The 17,432-nt window shown below is 44.5% G+C and overlaps 1 protein-coding gene across 1 annotated transcript; it reads right to left on the reverse strand.

Annotated features, from left to right (window-relative positions):
* Positions 1–1,738: 1,738 nt before the first annotated feature.
* LOC147001508 (zinc finger protein 39-like) lies at positions 1,739–15,475 on the reverse strand. Its single transcript, XM_085829997.1, has 4 exons — positions 15,461–15,475; positions 9,692–9,818; positions 7,315–7,407; positions 1,739–6,246 (listed from the first exon to the last, which is right to left on the reverse strand). The coding sequence occupies exons 1-4, from the start codon at positions 15,473–15,475 to the stop codon at positions 4,862–4,864; spliced, it is 1,620 nt and encodes a 539-aa protein (XP_085686123.1). The 3' UTR covers positions 1,739–4,861.
* Between the last annotated feature and the right edge of the window lie 1,957 nt (positions 15,476–17,432).

Here is a 17,432-nt window from a genome sequence, read left to right on the forward strand (position 1 = left end):
GGAACTTGAAGAGGAAAGGTTTTATTTGGCTTCCATGTCACAGTCTGTGACTGAGGTAGTCAGGGCAGGGATTGAAACAGAGACCATGAAGGAATGTTGCTTACTGGCTTACTCTCTATGGCTTGCTCAGCCTGCTAAGGCATGGTTGAGACTGGTGTTATAGAGGATGGCTGCCCACTGATGCTGTCTCTCTCTAGCCCCCTGTTTGTTTGTGTGTTTGTTTTTGTGATGGTTTCTCTGTGTTGTCCTGGCAGTCATTCTGTAAACGAGGCTGGCTTTGAACTCAGAGAGCCACCTGCCTCTGTTTCCCAAGTGCTGGGATTAATGGCCCATGCCACAACTGCCTGGCTACCAGTAGAATTCATAGAGACTGAACTCTTCATAATTAAATAAAATCTTGCTCTGCTAACATTAATATCAACAAGATGAGGACAGTTGATGAGGAGATAATGTCTTCATTAGCACTACCAGGTCATATGTGACTAGTTGTCACATCTGTAGGATTGACATTTTCTGTCTACTTGGAATAGTTATCAAGTTGCAAATTCCAGGAAAAGAAGTGGATGTAACATTAGCCCAGTCCAGTTACTCCGTCCCTATCATTTCCTCATTCCTCCTTCAAGATCTGCTTTTCTGGGCAGCTGGCATCTTATGTGCATCCACTCTGGTTCTCTGGTTCCATTTTGAAATGACCAAAAAGCTAGCTTCTTTGTGATAACGTGGGTAGGGGAAGGCATGCAAGAGTATGTGTTTGGATAGACTGATTCCCTGTACACCATATGTTGGCCTCAAACAAATAATCTTGAGTCAGCCTCCCAAATCCTGGAACTGTGTTCAGAAAACTTGTTTGGGAGCAAGTGCATGCCTGTGGCTTATTTACCAATAGAAACCTAATGTTTTCCATGTGTCCCAAGTCCTTCAAATAAGCAGTTTCCTCACTGGCTATGTATTCCCCTCCACGGCACCACTCACACTGGTTGGAGAGCTTTTTATCATGATAAAGATAGGAACCACATTTGAGGGACACAATTCTCAACTGAAAATTATGACTACAAGAGCAATGTGCAGTTGAAGACGTCTCCATGTCTTCACCCGTCTTCTGGATTTCCCTAAGGTGTTTAGGTACTCCCACTCCACCCCATCCCCGTATGCTCATAGACATGGCTAGGTCACATGCCTACCTTTAAAAAATTGGAAGATTGATCTCATCTAATTATAAGAAGGACAACTGAGAGAAATCTCTGAGTAAGTATCCAGAAGAGAGACCAAAAGCCAAATCACACTTTGGCAAAGTATAAGATGGTGCTGTGTGGCCAAAGAGCATTCTGTTGCAACCTCCTACCAAATTATTGATGCGTACTTGTAAACTGTAACTCTCATTACTGTGTTGAGATGTTATACTGTCTATTAGTTCCAGGGAGCACTGACAGTATCGACCCCAGGCATGCCATGTTGTTGGCTGAAGCAGGCTCTATGCTCTTATGCAAACACACACACACACACACACACACACATACACACACACACACACACATTCTTTGGTTACGCAGCATACACTTAGAGTTAGGTTGGTGCCCAAGTTGAAAGCATGAGAAAGAATAATGGAGAGGAGCTTATTCCAAGACTCTTTCTCTCAGATAGAAATGAGTACCATTTCTTCACAAAGGTCTAAATCAATTCAGAAGATGGCTGTGAAAAATCTCTTTATTCATGTGTTCCTACCCTAATACTTACTCTCTTAGAAATAATGGTTCACTTTATGAAATTAGAAAAACACTAACACCTATAATTGGCAGATAGTTGGTGACAAGCATCATATACAGTTACATTTTAAAAGATTAAGAGAATACAAACTGGAGGCTTACAAGACAGGAACAGGCTAAGATAAAATTTAATGAGGAAAACCTTAATGTAAATCATAAAAAATTTTACACAAAGTTTATTTCGTGCATGCCCCTGCACACAAGGAACCCCTGCTAATGTGGTAAAATCATACGCACAGACCTTACCCATTACAGGGTCTGTAGTGCCTGATGTGTAGCAGTTTCCTCTGAATGAAAACAGTCCATCCTGGGGGGGATGCTCATTAAGACTCAGAAGTAAAACCCGAAGTCTCACAGAGCCCCCAGAATGTATAAGATGCACAATGCCCACCCCTTTCCAGGTCTATAAAACAGGAAGGGCTGCTGGGGCTGGGGAGGCCCTCTGACATGGTATGTGCCCGCTGAGCTTCCTGCAAGTGTCCTACTTTCCAGTCACCCCGACAATGCGGTGGGCTTTTCAGTGATGCAGCTGCTGCGACCATACTCCTGTAAGCTCAATAGGCTCACTGGATTCTCCAGAATGGAGCTGGACAGAGCTGCTTCTTTGGTCTGTTTAGTGGCCTATCTGGGCTAAGTAGATACCTGTTGGTGCCTCCTCAGGAAAAGGACAACTACTGCCTCCAGGCAGCTCAGCTGCGTCCTGGTAGCCACGAGTGTTAGTTGCAATTCTTAAACTTTGGTTGTGACAAATATGAATGTCCCCAGATGTAGACCAAATCTATCATATCCAACAATCGTTTTGTTTTTTAAAATTGGGGGTCTTACTGGCAGTGGTGGCACACCTTGGGAGGCAGAGGCAGGCAGATTTCTGAGTTCAAGGCCAGCCTGGTCTACAGAGTGAGTTCCAGGACAGCTGGAGCTACACAGAGAAACCCTGTCTCAGAAAAAAAAAAAGGGGGGGGGTGTCTCATTATGTAGTCCTGCTGGTCTAGAACTCTCTATGAAGACCAGGCTGGACTCAAACTCAGATATCTGACTGCCTCTGCCTCCTGAGTGCTGGAATTAAAGCACATGCCACTACACCCAGCTCAAACATAATTTTAGCACTTTTAACACTTAGAAAGTGACAATGCCATTTTAATGAATAATTTCTGATACATATGAATTTTAATGTTTTATGGATAATCATATGGAACACACATGAAAAGAGCTTAACTATCTTTTTAATGTAATGCTTGTGCCAGGTAAGGCATTTAGAATTTATTGAAATGTCATGGTTCTTTTTATTCACAAAATGGCTTGAAAATATTGAAAATACACAGGTTACAAGAAGGGTCCTCTCCTGAGTGAGCTTTCTAACATGAAAGATTCTGTTTGAAATGCTTTCAAAATGGGTTAAAATGATTTTGTACTACATTGCAAAAAGCTCATATAGAATGTTCTATTACTCATATAAACAAGAGATTTATAAACACATACGGAGGCTCTGCTCTCTCTAATAAGACATGTCCTTAAATCAGTGTCATTTGCTATGTCCTCTTATCGAAGATAAACTCACCTGCCTTTCAGGCCATGAGGACAGATTCAGGGATAATGAATGCAAGCATTCAGGGTTGAGGCTGGGAAGAAATGACTCATTACAAATGTTAAAACTCCCATAAGACCCAGGTCATGTTCTCGCCATTACACTACACATACAGGCTGCCAGCCCCCAGGAAAAAGAAGCAAAGCAAATCTTAGCACACGAGACCTGAGCCTATAGGACCTCTCACAATGACATTTTTCCATATCGATAACCATTATAGATATGCGTTCCCACCTGTCAGCAGCATCCCCTCTCTTGTGAATTCTCCAATGTGGAGTTAACTTCCTCTAACAGGGTTGTCCATATGCATTTCATCCAGGTACTTCCAGCCCGACCTCTCCAAAGTGTTCCCACTGGGTAAAAAAATGTTATCTATTATATATATCACACTCTGTGGTTTCTCGGGAGTGAGGGTTTTCTGATGCACACATTTCTCTTTATGTTATACTTACTTGTGTGTGTGCACAGTTACCTATGTGAGTTCTTACACATAACCCAAAAATATGAAATATTTTCTACATTCTTTAAATTCACAGGGTTTTTGTTCTTTTTTCGTTCAGTTTTTTATATTCATGGGGTTTTGTGTTTGTGTGGGTCTCCAGTGGAGGCAGATGTCTTTGTCTTATAGAACCAAGTTTTTGCACACACATTAAATTGCTATGGCTTATCCCATGTGCCTTCTTTGGTATGCAGTAAAGGATGCCTTAGAGCTGAAGGGCTCTTCACCTACGGACTGCTGAGGTCTGACATCTAGGTTTCTTCACATACACTGCATTCACCACACACTTCTCAGCTGTTTGTGTGTGACATGCAGTGAGTTACCTGCTGTTGGGACTGCCTCCCCTTTCTACCTGCAGAGCTTTTCTACTTGAGGGCCCCGCTGCACCTTTGTTGGAAATGATGGAGTCCTTACAGTCATAAGGCCTCTCATCGGTGAGACTTCTCTGATGTGCATCTAGGGTTGAACGGTGGCAGGTGACCGTTCTATGGATTACACTGACAGGAACCTCTGTGACAAACGTGGCATGCTTTGCTGCATTCTTTATATTCACAGGGCTTCTGACCTGTGGGAAGCCAAAAGCTTCTTAGAGATGGAACTTCTGACTAAAGGGCTTTCCACACAGCTACACTCAGGGTTTCTATCAGTACAGATTCTCAGTCTTACTGAAGACTGACTGTTCCAGGCCTCACAGTCAGAGGGTCTCTCACCTGCAGCGTTTCTCTGATAGCTAACGTCTGACATCTGACAGAGGTCTTCTGAGCACATCCTACACTGGTAGGTTTCTCAGGTTTTGAGCTCACTAATCAATGAGACCTGACTTTAGACTCAGAGTCTCTGCCACCTTTACGTGCCCAGGGGTCATCACCTCTCACCTCTCTGCAGCACACGGGGAGAGGATAAACGGCTTACGCTTTTTCTCCATTCTCTGTGTGCACAGAGGCCATTTCTGACCTGTGTCTGCGCTAGGATGTCTATGGAGGTTTGTCTGCTCACAGAAGGCTTCCCCTGACTTCACGAGTGAGGTTTCTCACCCACGTGAGTTTTCTGATGGATAGTGAGATAGGACTTGACACTAAATGCTTTGCTACATTCTTTGCATTCAAAGGGTTTCTCACCTGTGTGGATTTTCTCATGTGTGGAGAGATTTGACTTCTGGTTGAAACGTTTCCCACAGACACTGCACTCGTACGGTTTCTCGCCCGTGTGGATTCTCTGATGTACAATGAGCCCTGACTTTATACTGAAAGTTTTCCCGCACTCTTTACATTCGTAGGGCTTCTCGCCTGTGTGGACCCTCTGGTGGATAGTTAGGTCACACCTCCTTTTAAAGGCATTTCCACATATGTTACACTCATAGGGTTTTTCGCCCGTGTGGGTTTTCTGATGTACACTGAGATTTGACTTTACGCTGAATAGTTTCTTACACTCTTTACACTCATAGGGCTTCTCCCCAGTGTGAGTCCTGTGATGTAAATAGAGATTTTGTGTGTGTTTAAAGGCTTTCCCACATACTTTACACTGATAGGTCCTCCCACATCTGTGACGTCGACGAGGCTGGCTGTTGATTTTTACAGGTGTACTGGACTCCTGGTGCTTTTTACCTCTGTGTGGCCTCTGCTGCACACTCAAAGTTGAGTCTGGGCAAAATGTTTTCACACAATTACTCTCTTTACTTGAGAAGACACTCTGATTCGACCTCGGTTTCGGCATCTGATGCACACACTTCTTATTGTCGTTACACCCACGTGGTTTTCCCCACGCGTGCAGAGTGTGCTGAAGGCCTGCTTTCGCACGGAATGCTGGCTCGCTGTCAGAACACTTACCACACTGCTTTTTTAGGTGTGGTTTTAAATGCCGAGTGTGGTTACACGTGTCAGAGAATGGCTTCTTACACATGTTACAATCAAAAGTTTCCTCCCTTATGTGAGTCCCCTCTTGGGCAGTAAGAGCCGACTTATCAAAGGTGTTCGTCGAGCTGTCTCCCAAGGGAAACACTGTACGCGTCCATACAGTGTGCACATCGAAGGCTTCACCATGCTGGGCGCACTGGCCGTGCTGTGGTCCACGTTCAGCACTGAGATCCAGACTAAGAGGCGCAGGAGGTCTGTGCGGCATCTTAGTGGGATTAAGATGATCAAGTTCCTCTGTAGCCTGCATCTCAATGGGCCCACCGGGGAGATACACATTTCCCCATGTATCAAGCACCTCAGATCTCATTCTAGAAGTGCTCCTAGTCTTAAGAGCCAGGTGCAAAACATGGTTTGAATTTATACTAAGTATTTCCCCAAATCTACTCTTCTCCTCAGCTGATGCACTGCCAGTGACTACCAGGTGGCTCAAATGTCTCTTTCCAGTGTCCCTTCTGGTTTCCTTCAGGCTCTTCACAGGCTGCAGAGCTGAAAGGAAATAAATGTGGCCCCACATGAGCAATACAGAAGCCATTCTGACAGGATCCTAATACAAAAGGGAACAAGTACCTCACGAATGATGCAATATTATAAAACAGGGGCTGGAGAGATGGCTCAGAGGCTAAGAGCGCTTGCTGGGTTAAACTTTCATAGCAAATGCTGCACAAATCTGCTGACTTAGAGCAAGTCCTACAGTGAAAAATGTTGAAGGCCAAGTAGGTATTACAATCTCCTCATCAAATAGGAGCCTTTCAATAGGGCCCTGTTTATTGGCCTACATGCCTGAGATTCCCTGGACCTTGGTCTACCCTACTTGGAGTCTTTTCAGGGGCTCCCTGAATTTCTGGTATTTTGGTATAGTAGTTAGATCTTGGCCATCTCTTTTCATGTTAGGATTCCGCAGGTGAGCTCCTGAAACCTATCTTTTCAATAGTGACTTAGAAACACTGTTTGTTACTTTGGAACTGCTAATAAAACCCCAACCACTCTGAAGGCTAGAACTCCTATCAACCTATGAATTATGTGCCAAACTTGTAAGTCTCAAAATTAATCTGAAATTAACTTTAAAACAACCTTCTCAAAACTCTTTGGCCTTTCATTCATTTGACCAGCTAAGAGAACCTATTTTTGTGGTCATTACGCTCTTTAAACAAAGCAAATTTGTTGGATCACCACTATTGGTCGCACATAGCAGACCAAAGTCTCTGAGAACTCAAACAAAAGCGATGAGAGCATTAGTCACCCGTGAACAAATGCTTCAAGTGAACGGTCACGTCAAAACAGAAGGGAAAAGGACGAGATTTAGAATAACTACCTACTGAAATGTTTAAGGAGAGTGAGCAGAGTTGCCGAGCCTGAGGAAGTACATAGCATAAACAGGGAAGGACAATGAGAGCTTCCCTTGGATGTGACCCATCAAGCATCTGAGTAAGAAGTTAGTCTCAAGATTGGAGATGGCGAAACTGAATAAAAAGAACTTCACCCACCCACCATCTGATGAGCACTCACAGCCTGGACTACGCACTATGGGCTGGTGCCCAGGGCACACTCACTGACCTGGGAGGCTCTGGTCTGGGGCATCGTCTTCCTTCCATGGCCCAGCTCCTTGCTCCAACTTCAGGATCAACTCAGGTTTGGCATCACACTGATCTAGTAATAGGAAATATTGTACAAGTTGTACCTTAATTATAACATACTGGCTTTAGACTCTCAGTGACAGGACCAATATGAACACTCTATGAGAACGTGGCATTTATAACCAATGGTGAGGACATGAAAAGAAATACATACAGAAAAAAAAAAAAAAAACATGATTCTGCCTGACCACCTGGATCAAGATAAAAAAACCAAAAGTGAAAAATTTAAAAATGCACTGAGTCAACAAAAATCTAAACCTCCTCCGCCGGACACTGCAGGAGTTGGCAAGATCGGTAGCTGGGAAGCAGTGTGCTCTGACTGTCCCTCCCCACAGGTCCCCCCAAGAACCCTATAACAGGAAGCAGAGGGAAGAGGAACTCAGGAGAAAACAATGGCTAAGAATTTATCACAAAGAAAATAGCAACAGAGCACTAACCGTAGAGTTATTTTTCTTTTTTTAATGATAAAAATCTTTTGGTTTCTTAGATTCAGATCCAGTCTCTGCTACTCTATTCTTGGTATCACCAGATCACCTTACGCCACTAAAATTAGGTAAGAAGAGATGACTGGAGAGAAGCCTTTTCTTGGAACACCACCAGGGGACACAGCACAGAAGGGAGTCTCTTAGTCAGTTCTCCAAGTGGGCAGGTCTGGCGGTTTTGTACACAAGCAGAAAGCCAGGTTGTAAATGAAGCAATGTCCGTACCAGTCAAAGCATCCGTCAGGCCACAAGGGAAGTTCTCCCTTCTGTTCCTTAGGAGACTGTGACTGCAGAGTCACCCAGAATTCACCAAAGACCATGAGAGCAAAAGTCAGTTAGAAACTTTGAAACCGTGCTGGCTTGTCCTGCACCTTCAGGGGAGAGAGCAAACAGCTCTAGTGTCTCACAGTGCCCTGGGAACGTTTAGAGCAGCTGGTACTGCCCCGAGAGGAGTTAGGGCAGCTATCAGCCACGAGTCCTTTTACTCAACCAGGGGAGTAAGTCAGTCAGACTATCCAATTCACAAAAGTTTGTTTCTTATAGGACACACACACACAAACACACACACACAACCCTGTGCAGTTATTGCAGCATCATGTACAGAAGACATGATACTGAGTCTACCTTAGTGTCGTCCACCTTCAGATGAACTGATAAGAAAATGTTCTAGAGCCGGGTGTGGTGGCGCACACCTTTAATCCCAGCACTTGGGAGGCAGAGGCAGGCGGATTTCTGAGTTTGAGGCCAGCCTGGTCTACAAAGTGAGTGCCAGGACAGCCAGGGCTACACAGAGAAACCCTGTCTCGAAACACCAAAAAAAAAAAAAAAAAAAAAAAAAAAGAAAAGAAAAGAAAATGTGCTAAATATGGAGAGGGCAACCTCATCCAGCTATGGAAACGGCCCCGAATTTCTCCCATAGGACAATTGAAGGACACACATCAAGTGAGGGAGCTCATCGTGGTTGGCCATGGGAGCCTAAGAACTGTGTGAGGGAAGATGGTTGACAGATGCAGAGAACAGCTGGATGGAAACATAACTCCCACTGCCCTATAGTGCACAAAGCTAACTGTGATTGAAAGTAAGAGGGAGGCTTTTATAGGGCTTCAGAGATGGCTCAGCAGGTAAAAGCACTTATTTTTCTTGCACAGGACTTGGATCTGGTTCCCAGCACACACATGGCAGTTTACAACTATCTGTAACTCTAGTTCCAGAGGATCTCATATCATCTTCTGATCTCCTTGGGCACCAGGCACACACAGAACACAAACATACAACCAGGCAAAATATTCATATACATTAAATAAATAAATTAGAAAGAGGGTAAGAGGGAAGGTTTTAAATGTTCTCAATAGACAGAAGTGATATATCCAAGTTTACAGACTTATAAAACATTTTTTTTTTTTTTTTTTTTTTTTTTTTTTTTTGGTTTTTCGAGACAGGGTTTCTCTGTGTAGCCCTGGCTGTCCTGGCACTCACTTTGTAGACCAGGCTGGCCTCGAACTCAGAAATCCGCCTGCCTCTGCCTCCCGAGTGCTGGGATTAAAGGCGTGCGCCACCACGCCCGGCTTATAAAACATTTTTATCATCATATATACTACAGATACCGAAACGACAACTTTGATTATGAATATGGAGCCACTCTGCGTCAGTGAAAAGCTTGGCGGCAGTGTGCTTCTTAGATGCACAAGGCTCTAGGTTTGGGCACAAGCACAGAGAAAAAACAAAACCAACAACCACCACCCACTGACTTAAGCGGCTCCTGTATTTACCAAAAAGGAACACGCTTCTAATAGCACTCCAGGGACTTTCACTCACTCAAGGACAGCAGGCTGCTGTAGGTCTCCAGCATCACGTCCCTGTAGAGCTTCCTCTGACTGTCATCCAGGTCCTGCCACTCATCCCAGGTGAAGTCCACAGACACATCCTCAAATGACACCAAGCCCTGTAATGAGACATTTCTCCTCAACTCAAGCCTTCAGCCTTAGGTCAGAGAGAGGAATATGTGAGGCACTCCTCTCCACAGGCTCCTCTTAAATGAGATTCTTTATTAAGGAAGGATCCCCCACATCCCCCCAACAAAAAAACCAACCAACCAAGACAAACTACAAGATGCCCTGCACACTCTTAGCTTAGTGATGAGTGACTAAGGCAGTATGTGCACATTATTATTATTCGTTTGGCTTTCTACTTAAACACATACCTCAACTCCAAAATTGTTATTCATAATATACTTCCAAATTCATTTTCATAGGTAGCCTTATACATCCTCCCTAAAACCAGAAGAGTTGCTAATATCTGTAAAGAAATACACATCACCAGTGTCCTATAATAAAGGGCAAATTGGCTGGGTGTACCGATGTACACCTTTAATCCACACAGGCAGAGGTGGGGATCTCTTGAGTCTGAGGCAAGCCTGGTCTACATAGGGGGTAAACTGAGACTAGGGGGAATGACAATCACTGCAGTGGGCAGGAGTTACAATGATCTTAGACAGGCTTATCTAGAGTTCTGTGATCAAATGTACAGATGCCTAACAGGCAATTGGACAAACAAGAGCTTACAACAAGCACTTACAAAGAACATAAAGAATTAGAAATTTCAGAGGCAGCTAGCGCCATCAAACTGAGTTTAAATTGCTTTAAAGCAACTTAGGACAGTAAACAAAGAATGGAAAATATACTTGTATTCAGCGACTGAGGAAAAAACGCAGACATTGAGAACCGTACAAGACTTTACAATTTATTCTGGGAAAACAAGAAAGTTCAATATTAGATAATTTATTAGTATACTTCAAGGTGTATTCAGGCATGATGGCTCTTATCTGTGATCCGAGCACTTGGAAAGTGAAGGCAAGATGAATTCACGTTCAAGGTCATCCCAGGACACAGGAGAGACTTTGTTTCAAAACAGGAACATGAACGTACACAAACACTCACACACACAGACACACACGCACGTGCACACACACACACACACACACATACAGAACTTACGTAGAGATGTGTATTCAAACCTATTTCAGAATAAACATATATCTATGGAAAAACTACATGGCCAATCCATGAGCATAGGAATTCTTTCACTCTTACATTTTCTTACTCAATTTCTTTGAGAAGTCTTCACGATAGAGGGCTTTAGCCTCATAATTCAGTTATTACATTATTAGGCTTACTGAATTTATATTATAAATGTGACTGATTTCTTTCTCTGTAAGACGGTTACTAGTTAATGGCTGATTTTCTATTCTTGACATACTGTTCGAAGTGTTTTAAGATGTGAGAATTTCTGGCAGTGTTTGGGGTGTGGGGTGTATGACCACACCACCTGAACATGAAGATGATTCATTTCTGCCTTTCCTAACAGTATCCCCTGTCTTTCTCTCTCTTGTCCCACTGCACTGGCCAAGCCTTCAACCACTGCCCAGTTTGAATCGCCTTGTTTTGGAAATGAGTTTAAAGGAAATGTTTCAGCATTTCCCATTTACTGCAATAGTGGCTCGGAGTCTGTCAGAAGCACAGGCATAAGAAGCACAGGCAGAATTGTTTGAAAAAGACTTTAAAAGCTCTGGAATCTAATACAAGAATGGACAAATTAAGAGAGCATGAAATTAAGAATATTTTGCAAGGCAAGGAGCCTACAAAACAGGACCAAATTGTTGCCAGTGACATATTTAACAGGAACATCTACAATACCTCAAGAACTCAAAAAAGTAAACATAAAACTCAGAAATATTCCAATTGATAAACGGGCAAACCAAATGAGCAGATAAACATTCCTCACGTGATGAAGTGTACATGCCCAATAGGTAGATGAAAAAAATGTTCTGTCATCAGCTCCCAAGAAAATGCAAATAAAATTGACAGGAGCATCGCAATTTCACCCATGAAAGCAGTTATCAATGAAAAACACTGATTGTGGCTGATATCTAAGCTAAGGTAGCCACTGTAGAACCAATAGGGAAGGTCCTCAAAATACTAAAATTATAAATAGCATAGGATTCAGATATTTCACTCCTGGAATGTCCCCATAGGAGTCTGAGCCAGCAGCACTCGGGAGGCAGAGGCAGGCGGATTTCTGAGTTCGAGGCCAGCCTGGTCTACAAAGTGAGTTCCAGGACAGCCAGGGCTACACAGAGAAACCCTGTCTCAAGACAAAAAAAAAAAAAAAAGAGTCTGACCCAGGCTCTTACAGAGACACATGACCAATCATCCATGATTATTGTGGTAATATTCACTTTAGTAGAACCAGCCTGAGCATCCCACAACAGATGAAGAAAATATGATACAATGGAATTTTATGCAGACACAAAGAATGAAATTATAGCATCTGTTAGGAAAATGGGTGGAAGTAGAAGTAATTATTAAGTTGAAAGAAGCCAGAGTCAGAAAGACAATCCTCACATTTACTGTCATATGTGGAATCTGGACACAGATACATACCACACATACATCTGTATGGAGACCTGAACGTGCACTGAGGAATGGAAGGAGACAGACAGTGGGGGGGGGTGGGGGGGGGTGGGGAGGGGGCTAATGAACACAGGTGACACTAGAGCAGGGGATCCACTGGAGGGGGAAGGAAACCAGGAAGAGGTGGGGCTAGGGAGACAAAGACAGTCACGTGGTAAAACAAGAACAAAATATAATGTCATGGGCACAGGGGTGACACACATGTGAATTCGCAACTCCAAAGCTAGAGCTGTTGTTTATCAAAACACCACCACACTTAACATCCTAAGAAACGCAGACAGCAGACACCAGTCAGAGAGGATCATTCTGGTTTACAGAAGGCACCACAAATCCTGAGGCTGGACACCGATGAGCGCCTCAGTACACGGTAAGCAGCAACTACATACGTGTATGAAGAGATATTAAATACATGAATAGCGTGAATAAGTGTTGTGGAGATACAAGCTACAATGACTCTGCTTATATATATTTTTTTTTGAAAAAAAAAAAAGCCTTTCTAAAATAAAATACAGGTTTATTAATTAATGATGTAACTAGAAGTCAAGAAATTTGAGTGCATGACCAAAGAAACAGCAGTCACAAGAAAACTAGTTGCTTTCTGTAAATGAAACTAAACTTTACTTCTGGGCTGGTGAAATGACTCAGTGGGCGAAGGCCTGCCACCAAGCCTGGTGACTTGAATTCAGTCCCTAAGCCACATGGTGGAAGGAGAGAACCAACTCCTGCAAGTTCTTCTCTGACCTCCAAGTTCACACGGATGCACACACAAACAAACAGGAATGTGAAGCCTCACCTCCAAACAGCGATTAGAAGAGATGTATTATAAAATGGCTAGACTCAACACCTGGGGAAGCAGGAGCAAGGGATGATGCACACACAGCCCTTGCTCTTCCCAGTCACTGCCTTATTGCAACCACACGCTCAAACACTGCAAACTAAAAATACTCATGGAAAGTGGTTGTCTGGTCAGGACAGACGCAGCTGGCTTTCTTCCTCTGTTGGGTAAGGATGATTTACACAGCACGTACAACGCACTGGGCACTGGAGAGAATTTAGAAATGTTTTCAAGTACGCAGTAGGGAGCTCTCTAGGGGAGCATGAATCTCTCCTTCCAGTGTTTACAATGGTATGGCTACATTCCTGTCCCTTAGATATCTCAGGCCTCAATTTTCCAACCATGTTCCTTCCAGGCCGCTGACCACAAACCCAGACCCCTGGGTAGGTCGGTATGGGGAAGGGTGTGTGGAACTCTCAACTGTACCTGCTGACTCCCACACTCTGGCTTCTGCCTATGAGGAAAATATCTGTCATTGTACTGGCCCTAATTCAGTGCACATAGAGCTGTGTGGAGAACTCTGCCCCTGCTCTGCGGGGACAGCAATCTAGGTGCCTCTGCATCTTGGGTCTTTACAGGGTCAGTCCCCATACTCTGCATCAGGGTCAGAAGCGTCAGGAAGGTAGACAAGGGCAAAGCCTGTGAGTTTAAGAGTCTGGGCCCAAGCCATACTTGCTGCCTGTGAAATGAGTTGTTCATTAGAAGTCTGGTGCTCTTTGAGAACATGTTGAGATATTTTTGATATAGAAACTGATAATTTTGTGTAGTCTACCGCCATGTAATATCCAGATCTGTGCTCCCACTTTTACTTGGTCTGTATACTTTCCTCATGACTCAAATGGCATCCCACTACCTTCTTCTCCTGCATACTCTCAAGGCCTTCACCATGTCCACATGTTACCAGCACAGCTCATCAGCACTCGGGCATCTCTACTGGGGAAACAGAACCTTCCAGTCTGGCAGAGATGGAGAGTTCCACTGTGAATAAGAAAGTATCCATTTGTCTCTAGGCAACCATGGTCTCTCCCCATCCAAGGCATCACATGCTGCCACTAGCTTAAGAATGAACAGCAGGCGTAGCCAGCAGGATTGCAGGCCATAGTGTTAGACCTCAGTGAGCGAAGGACAGTGAGAGAAGAAGGAAGTCCAGGAAAAAATACCCTTCTAGTGTAGGGTAAAAGCCATCTGATTTGTTGCTATCGATACCATATGGAGGGAAAGAATGGAGGGTGTGAGTTCCATTTGACAAGGGGAGCTTGGGGTGCCTTTGCGTATCAACAAAGGAGTCCAACTTATAACCTAAAAGCCGAGCAAAGGGGGCAAGCTAGATGGAAATAGTTAAGGATGTCAAACCCCAGAGGCCTGAAGCACAAAAGTCTACAGTGGAACGGAAGGGACTGAAAGTACAACACAAGGATGATCAGTGGGGCCATGACAGAAACTGAAAATTCAGGGCCATTGAGGATAAAATGCTTGCTGTGTAAGACCGGAGTCCTGACCCCTGGAACCCACATTAAAGCCAGGTGGGTCTAGTGGCTGCCTATAACACTAATACTTGGGAGGCGGAGACAAAGGATCCACAGGGTAAGCTGGCAGGCTAGACCAGTCAGAATTGTGAGAGCCGGCCATATAAAGAAAGTAACCAAGAAAGACATCTAACATTGTATTAGGCCTCTGCATGCACACATGTGCACTCACATGCACATCTGTCCACATGTATAAATATTCTCCCTCCCTCTCTCAATTTCTCTCTCTTTCACAAACACACATGCAAAAACATGAAATGGAAAATTTCCACATGAAGATCCCAGATAGTAGCTTCAAATATAGCAGTAATTTCAAGTAAGGCAGCTAGAGAATCGTGTTACCATTTAACTACAATTTAACCTTCTGTTGAAACACACGTGTCTGAGCAGCATTGGACAGTGACAAGTACGAAGGCTAGGCTCACCCCTGGGCTGGGGCTGAAGCACTGTATACCTCAATGCGCATGTGTTCATTAAGCCTGCTTAGGTGCCACGGGCCATGAGAACTGATCACATTCTCTTCCGGGGGTCATTTCAAGCTCGACCACAAATGGCACAGGATCAGAAAATCCAGTGACTAGTTGAAATTCAAATGACTCTAAGGCCTTTACATTGTAGTTATATATCAACATTATAATCTGAGTATGTCTGTGTATGCTTCTCTGATGTTTATTTTTCCATTTTGATTTTAGTTATCTCACAAAGCACTTAAGCCTCAATGTGTAACACCAAGGTCAGGGGCAACACCACTTACCACAACAGCGCTCATTCTCCTCACTCGCTAAGGCACATGGAGTACCCAGCTGGAGAAGCTGGGCAACAGAAGTGAGCAGGTCCTCGCTACGCCTCGTTTGTGGATCCCAATATCTCTACATAGTTGCTGAGTCAAAAAGCCAGAATGGTGCCTTAGAGGTGAGCGCCACCACGGCAGATCTAAAGAACACAATCAATGAGAAATTAAACCCACAGTTTATCCAGAGCTTAGTGAAAGTAGCTGCTGTTTGCTTTTCATTACCATGAAGACGTACCGCAGTGCTTTAGGAATGGGTGTTTAATGAGCATGGCGTGAATCTGAACGTGATGCAGGAATTACAGAAAACACTTGACCTGGGTTTCCCATTTCCCGTCAGTGCAGAGGCATCACACAGGACTCCATCCACGGCTCCTAGTTCACATATTTAAGTTTCACGGACAAAATGCTTCGTGCAATCTAAGCCTTCAGTCCAGGACTATACCTTTAAATGAACATGGCCCTGATTTATTGCACTACCTTGGAAATACTGTTGAAGCGGAGCCTGCCTGTGGTGTTCATGGATGGTGTAGCTCCCTCCCACAATGCCCGTTAGCGCTGCCTTTTCATGTGCTCTGGCCAGCAGGGCCTCAGTGGGACAAAAGTATGGTTTTCAAATGAGGTCTCTCATGCTAGCGGGCTATGGTTATAGTTCTGTGTTACCATGCCCTGTTCATACATCGAAATTTTAATCAAGGCTCCTCAAGAAACTAAAAGTACAAAAGCCACAGGATGCAGGAATCGCAGGGACTTTGCATGTTTCCACAAGTAATGAAATCACCCTGTGCAAAGCAGCACGCTCCACAGCTTACCATTGTACTGTGGCTTCCCTCTGGGCACAACACTATCGCCTCTCTCCATCTTGGAGATGAGCCTGACCAGAAGTCTGTAACAATGACGCCACAAGGTACTACAATAAACTGCAAGTAACACAGGTCTATCTAGTGGTCATAGAGCTCAAGTTATACAAGTCTAGTGGTATCTGTTACATTCTTAGGTAGATAAGGACCTTCATCTGGGATTCCAACCATTATCGCCCATGGCACTTCTCATCTCGCTAGTGAGCTAGAGTATGCAGGAAATTACAAGTTAATTGAATGTGGGGCTCCATGAGGTCAGCATCTATTCTGGGTTTGGACGTGGTGCTCTGGGAGTCATCCATTCTCTCTGTATAAGTCCAACAAACTCACTGGAGAACCAAGCTGGGCTGTGGTGGAGTCCTTACTTTGGTCATCCCCAAGGGCCCACCTGAGGCGAGCAGACATTTGTTCTTGCTGCAGTAAAAAGTCTGTGCAATTACAGGTGCACTCTCCACAGAAGCCAATACACATAGGAGCCTTCCAGATAAGGGAGAGGCCAGGGGATGCCCCAGCACAGGTTCACCCCACACGTCGGGCTGCTCCAGGATCTAGGACTGTCATGCCAGACAACGGGACACTAGACACGGCAGTTGTGGCACCGGGGTCAGGAGGAGGAGGAGACGAGATACGGCTGAAGACAAGTCTTGCAGCATCAAGGACCGAGGGCGACAGAGACTGGGAACTCAGCCCCGCGCAGGGCTCCCCGGATCGCACCATTTGCACAGCGCACACCGCACGGCGCCCGTCCCTGCAGGCAGAAGCCAGCGGTACTCACCAGAAGGCAGGTGTCTGACTGCACATAGACGTCCTGTCTGGCACAGGACTGAGGCACAATCCAACCCCCTCGGAAACCGGAAGCAAGATGGCGACGCCGGAAATAGACCGGAAGTTCGCGGGAGCGGTCCGGAGTTCAGACCCTGTGAAACCGTCTTGCGGAGCATATACAGTTTAGGGCATCCCGGTCACTCGCTAGTGACATCGTTGCATTTGGAATACATCGAAGCTCTAAAGTGGATGCTTTGTGAGGCCAAACCCAGAAACAACTGCTTTATGCCAAAAGAAAAAAAAAAAAAGTT

This window comes from Mus caroli, unplaced genomic scaffold (assembly GCF_978045245.1).
Source record: "Mus caroli unplaced genomic scaffold, Mus_caroli_1 scaffold_13, whole genome shotgun sequence".
NCBI classification, from domain to species: Eukaryota; Metazoa; Chordata; class Mammalia; order Rodentia; family Muridae; genus Mus; species Mus caroli.

Bases quoted from the DNA above. Each gene is read 5' to 3' on its own strand.
- LOC147001508 (XM_085829997.1), bottom strand. The intron at 7,408-9,691 runs GTGAGTGAAAGT...TCCTATTACTAG, and splicing joins CAGCAGCCTGCTGTCCTTGA to ATCAGTGTGATGCCAAACCT. The intron at 6,247-7,314 runs GTCAGTGAGTGT...ATTTCCTTTCAG, and splicing joins CCCAGACCAGAGCCTCCCAG to CTCTGCAGCCTGTGAAGAGC.